At 43.9% G+C, this 6,000-nt stretch overlaps 1 protein-coding gene across 1 annotated transcript in view; it reads left to right on the top strand.

Annotated features, from left to right (window-relative positions):
• The first annotated feature begins 1,890 nt into the window (after window positions 1-1,890).
• SERINC5 (serine incorporator 5) overlaps window positions 1,891-6,000 on the top strand; it is a 46,396-nt gene continuing 42,286 nt past the window's right edge. The window contains exon 1 of the mRNA XM_081088640.1: window positions 1,891-1,994. Coding sequence (XP_080944766.1) covers window positions 1,911-1,994 — 84 coding nt within the window. The 5' untranslated portion in view covers window positions 1,891-1,910. The remainder of the gene's footprint in view (window positions 1,995-6,000) is intronic.

The raw sequence follows: 6,000 nt of genomic DNA, 5'->3' as shown, positions 1-6,000 counted from the left end.
TAGTGGGTGGCAGACCCAAGCCCCAACTCAGGCAGGGTGACTCTGAGCTTGAGCTTTTAACAACACTACGCTCTGTTGCCCTATGCTTTTTTTAAAAAAAATATATATCTTTATTGATTTCAGAGAGGAAGGGAGAGGAAGAGAGAGATAGAAACATCATTGATGAGAGGGAATCATTGTTTGGCTGCTTCCTGCACGCTCCCTACAGGGAATCAAGTGCACAACCTGGACATGTGCCCTTGGAGGGAATCAAACCCTAGACTGGGGTGGGCAACCTTTTTGTGAGTGCCTGCCAAAACCACAAAATCTCTGACTCAAAATTCTTCTGCGTGCCAACCCTAATTTTTTTTGAGAACATGTTACGCCTACTTGATATCTCTTAAAGTGTACGTATGTGAAGAACCTTGAAGAAATAATAAAATCCATTCGAGCAACAAAAACACAGTATATGATGATGAAAAATATATTTATTTTTTAATGTATACATGTTATGTAAAATTATTTATTTATCTAAGATGCACCTACATTGAATTATCTGAAAAAATAAAGAAGTTGATATTAAGAAAAAAATTTAAATGGAAGATTATAAGAGAGCATTTCGCGTGCCAGCAAAAGTTACTGGCGTGCCATGTTTGGCACACGTGCCAGGGGTTTCCCACCCCTGCCCTAGACCCTTCAGTCCACAGGCTGACGCTCTATCCACTGAGCCAAACCAGCTAGGGCTATTGCCCTGTGCTTTACTAAAGATCTAGTTTCCTTTTATAGCAGTGGAAATACACTGTATGATATTATAATGATGGAGATGTATCATTTTACATCTGTCCAAACCCATTGACTGACTATACAGTGAACCCTAAAGTGAACCATGGTCTTTGGGTGATAGTGATATATCAATGTAGGCTCATCTGTGTTAACAACAACAGCAAAGTACCTTTCTTATAAGTAATATTAATAAATGGGGGAGGCTATGTATGTATGGGAGTAAGAGTCAATATGAGAAATCTCCGTACTGCCTTCTCAATTTTATTGTTAACCTAAAGCTATTCTAAAAAATAGTTTTGAAAAGAAAAAAAATTAGCACCAGACCCAAACCTGGAAACTTAATCTATATTTTATTTAGTATCCCCAAATGTATAGCTGCCAATAAAGCCCAATCAGAGATAAAAAAAAAAAAAAAGAGCTGGTCTCCCCAAATAAAAGGTGTGTGTGCTATTAATGGTACAGAGGAGCTCTCTGCTCCTCTGAGCCCATGCCCCGCACATTAGCCTGAGAGCTTACATTAGGGGCGTGAAGCTGCGGAAAACACTGTGTGGGTAAGAGGCATCTATTCCCTGAGAGCTTCAAGTTGGACACTCCCATTATTTCCTGCAGAGGAGGATGGGTGCGAGCATACATAGCCTTTACATCCCAGCATGTGCCTGGGTGTTCATACAATTCATTCTTTTGCTCATGGATTTTGACAGTCCTTTTCTTGAGCCCGATTCCCTGTTTTTCATGTTCTCCTCACCTCACTTTGGCCTTTTTCTAGTTCTTGGCCTCTTTTGCTTTTAGCCGACCCCAGAAATCTTTATTTTGCTTAAGAGTAATGATTATAGTGCTTTTTCTGTTTAATTATTGGGCATCTCCCAAGCCTTAATGCTTATCATTAAAGACAACCTGAAACCCATTCTGCTGAGAGCTTTGTTCACATACTAAACTGTTCCAGCATGCTCTATGGGCAGGATGGCTTGGAAAAATGGTAGCTGAAAGGTTGACCCACAGAGGGCTGGGGTTAGCAGGTTTATAAAGCAGTGGCTTTAAGAGGATGTTCTGTGTTTCTTTTTCAGTTGGCCTGCTGCTGTGGGACTGCTGGCTGCTCCCTCTGCTGTGGCTGTTGCCCCAAGATCCGACAGTCCCGGAGTACCCGCTTCATGTACGCCCTCTACTTCATTCTCGTCGCCGTGCTCTGCTGCATCATGATGTCACAGACTGTGGCTAATGAGATGAAAGAGCACGTAAGTCTGCCCTGTTTCAACTCTTCTCATTTCTGATGGTTGATGAGGGTGTGTGGGAAATACCCACTTTAGCGGATGGGCCCACCCACCCCAGTGTGGTTTTGGGTGCACTCACTCTCTCCAAACCTTCAGGGAAGCCACTTTAATGCTTTCCTGGTCTTAAGTTGTAGTGTGGAGGCAGACTGATGCTATTCATGGAGAGGATTGCATATTTTGTCTTAGCCTTGTTTATAGCGTTTCTGATTAGATGTACAGTTTTTTCTTGTTCTAAGGATGGCTGCCAGGATCTCAGGAAGTAGCTGTTATAAAACATTTAATTTGGCCTGTAGGGGAAGTATGATAAAGCCTGTGATCATCCCACAGATAATGAGGCAGCTATAGGGCGATTTTTACTTTTCTGGATATGTTACTTGTAGTGTGGGTGTCTCCAGAGGTGAGGATGCAGTTCCAGCCATTTCTCGAGTAATGTACGTAGAGGTAGACCTGGCATGTGATGCTGAGAGAGACACATACAGGACTTTTTTTTCTGGAATTTCCCCATAGTAGGCTATTAATCAGCCAGATGATGGGAGCGGGGATGTGTTGTGGTTTTTGAGGGAGTCCAATAAATAACACAATCTTGCCCAGCCGGCGTGGCTCAGTGGTTGAGCATCGACCTATGAACCAAGAGGTCACGGTTTGGATTCCTGGTCAGAGCACAAGCCCGGGTTGCGGGCTTGATCCTCAGTAGGGGACATGCAGGCGGCAGCCGATCAATGCTTCTCTCCTCATTGATATTTCTATCTCTCTCTCCCTCTCCTTTCTTCTCTGAAGTCAATAAAAACATATTTAAACACACACACACACACACACACACACACACACACACACAACACCATCTTTCCCCTCCCAGGTTCTGAACAAATCGACAAAAAGACTACAGTGTCAGCAGGTACATGCCAAACATCGCCTTTCCCCCTCACAGACCTGATGTGAGACAATGTGGCTTGTATCTGCAAGGAAGTGGGCATCCTACTACTGATCTGCAAAATGAGTCAGGCTTACTCACTTGGGGAGTCCACCGGGCCAGGGCAGGCTTCGTCTGCAGGGGCACCATTTGCTGGGAAGAGGAACAGTTAATGCTCCTTGGGGCAGCTCCCTTCTGAGGAAAAAGGAGAGGAAAGTAGCTTTGCAAGGCCCCTTTGCCACAGCTAAGTGCTCTGTGCTCTTGGAACACCTCCCCTAATGGAGATGGCATCCCCAGGAGCACTCCGAGGAAGTGTTCCTTCTCCCCAACCTTATGCTGCAACTACAGACTATTTTAAATACACTCAAGTGCATCAAAACACCGTTTTTAAAAAACTCACTTGATATTTTCTTATCCATTCATTAAAGTAGGCCCTTTGAAGCTTTCTGTTAGGTAATGCTTTTATAATTGTGGTTGTATGATCTGGAATATACCAGAACTACTATCGAAACTTGTGAGATTAAGATTCTCCTCTGATTGCTTCACACAGTGGACTCTCACTACTCAGTAAGGCACCACAATGGGCGCCATGGGGCATTCGAACTTGTGAGAAACGAAGCTGATAATTCAGAAGACAAGGCATAATCTTCTGAGGCATAAAACAAGGTGGAAACGAATAAGGACCATATGAGAGGAGGCACGAAGTTCTGTGGAAGTTTGGGGGCCCTGAGACCAAGAACTAAGGCTGCCTTATTAGTTTGCACAGGTTTCACTCTATCTTGATGGTGTTTGTCTTGGATTGTCTTCCTCTTACCATGGTTTAATCTTCTATGTTTGTGACAAGAAGTTTAAGAGGAGGAATACCAACAGGGTAGATTTTATTTTTATACTAATCTGAGCGTATGTTTATTGATTTTAGAGAGAGAGAGGAAGGGGCGGAGAGAGATGTGAAAGAAACATTGATTGATTGCCTCCTGTATGTACGCCGACTGAGAATCGAACCTGAAACCTTTTGGTGTACAGGACAGTGCTTCAACCAACTGAGCCTCCCGGCCAGGGCTTACAGGGTAGATTTTAATTCTTATTCTGAAGGTCCACTTAACCTTCCACATACTACCTTTGTTTTTTAGGTAACTTAATGTTCTATTTAAATTCAACAAGGATTGACCTGAGGACTCACTGTGGTATTTTGATAGGAACTCCCAGTGTGGACCAGATGTCTATGGGTACGATCTCTGCTCTTTGCTCTTAAGAAGTTTTCAGCCCTGGCTGGTGTGGCTCAGTTGGTGAGCATTGTCCTACGCACTGAAATGTCACCGGTTCAATTGCTGGTCAGGGCACATGCCCAGGTTGTGGGCTCGATCCCTGGTCAGGGTGCATTTAGGAGGTAACCGATCTATGTTTCTCTCTCTCCCCCCCATCTTCCTCTCTCTCTAAAAGTCAATAAAAACATATTAAAAACATAAAATAGTATTCAATCTCTGTAGAATTAAACTTTGGATCCAAGAAACAAAATCTGAAACCATATAAAATATATGATATCTCTTATTGGCAAACCCATCAGAAACGTTGTTACTGGAGGAAGCGATCACTTTGGAGCCACATGTATGTATATATGTATGTATGTATGTATTTATTTATTTTTATTAATTTCAGAGAGGAAGGGAGGGGGAGAGAGAGATAGAAACATCAGTGATGAGAGAGAATCATTGATTGGCTGCCTCTTGCACGCCCCACACTGGGGATCGAGACCACAGCCTGGGCATGTGCCCTGTGACTGGGAATCGAACCGTGACCTCCTCGTTCATAAGTAGATGCTCAACCACTGAGCCATGCCAGCTGGGCTACCGGTACATATTTTAGGATGTGATTTTCATAATAATAATTTTAACATTTGAATTACTATCCGACTAACCTGCCCTGTGAAATAGTCCAGAAAAACACTGGCCAGTATCTATGATTTCTGATGTTTGCAGAACATTTTTAAGAAACAGAAGATATTGAGTCGTGTTGCTAGGGAAGGCTTCATGGAGGAAGTGACTTGTGTGATAATGTGTGTGTTAATTGCTAGTATTTATTGGGTGATACCATGTGCCAGGTTTTATTCTGAACTTTTACCTGTGTCATCTCATTTGTCACTGTTCTACTCACCAGATGAGGAAACTGAGGCATTGAGTCATGTAAGTACCTAACTCAAGGTCTCCAGTTCTGGTTGGTGGAGTTGGGATTTGAACCCAAGCAGAATGTGTTCTTAGTGACCAAACTGTACAGGTAGAGAGAAGAGAAAACAACAAGAACAGACATGTGTAGAAGGACAGAGTAGACATGAGCAGGTAAAATGACCAAGTCTTTCAGGAATTTCCGTGCTCAGGTGTGTCATTTGACCATGGTCTGATGTTAAATGGGTAGCCATTGTAGAGTCATTATAGAGGAGGAGGCTGTCATCAGAGAAACAGAGATACTTAGGGCAATGGACCCAGCTGTGGTGAGTGTGTGTGTGTGTGTGTGTGTGTGTGTGTGTGTGTGTGAGACTGTGTGTGTGGTGTGATTTGGGGTCAGAGCAGAGGGAGGAAGGGAGGAGAGAGAGAAGGGGTTCTTATAAATGGGAGCTTCATAGAGGCTCTTATAAATGTTTCTTTGCCTGTCCCTGAATGTACTTATTTAAAAATGGTTTGGCTAGGCTTCCTGCATAGGGAATGAGGTCCCTGTGGGCGAAACCAATCCTTTTCCATCGTTAGGGCCTCACAGGAGGCCGGCCAGCTGATCACAAAGTCAGCTTGTTTCATGGCCTATAGAATAGAGTCTGACCTCATTCTCAGGCGGTGCTTGAGGGTGGGTGTTGAAAGGTCCCCTTATGGGGAAGCACACTGGGCCTCTGCTGAAGTCCTCGCCCCCTCATTGTTGGCCTGAGGGAATGTTTGAGTTGTGATGGGAGGAGGAAAAAGCATGTATGCTGGTAACAGGCCGGAAGGGAGTGTGCAATTGCCTCCCACCCAGCATTCATGTGCCATGGACAGGTCTCTGTCCAAAGCCAGGTGGCCCTTTGTTATATGAGTTAAG

The sequence above is a fragment of the Myotis nattereri genome (assembly GCF_964212035.1).
Source record: "Myotis nattereri genome assembly, chromosome: 4".
In the NCBI taxonomy this organism is placed as follows: domain Eukaryota; kingdom Metazoa; phylum Chordata; class Mammalia; order Chiroptera; family Vespertilionidae; genus Myotis; species Myotis nattereri.
The sequence above is the reverse complement of the archived record's forward strand: the minus strand, read 5'-3'. Positions and strand labels throughout refer to the sequence as shown.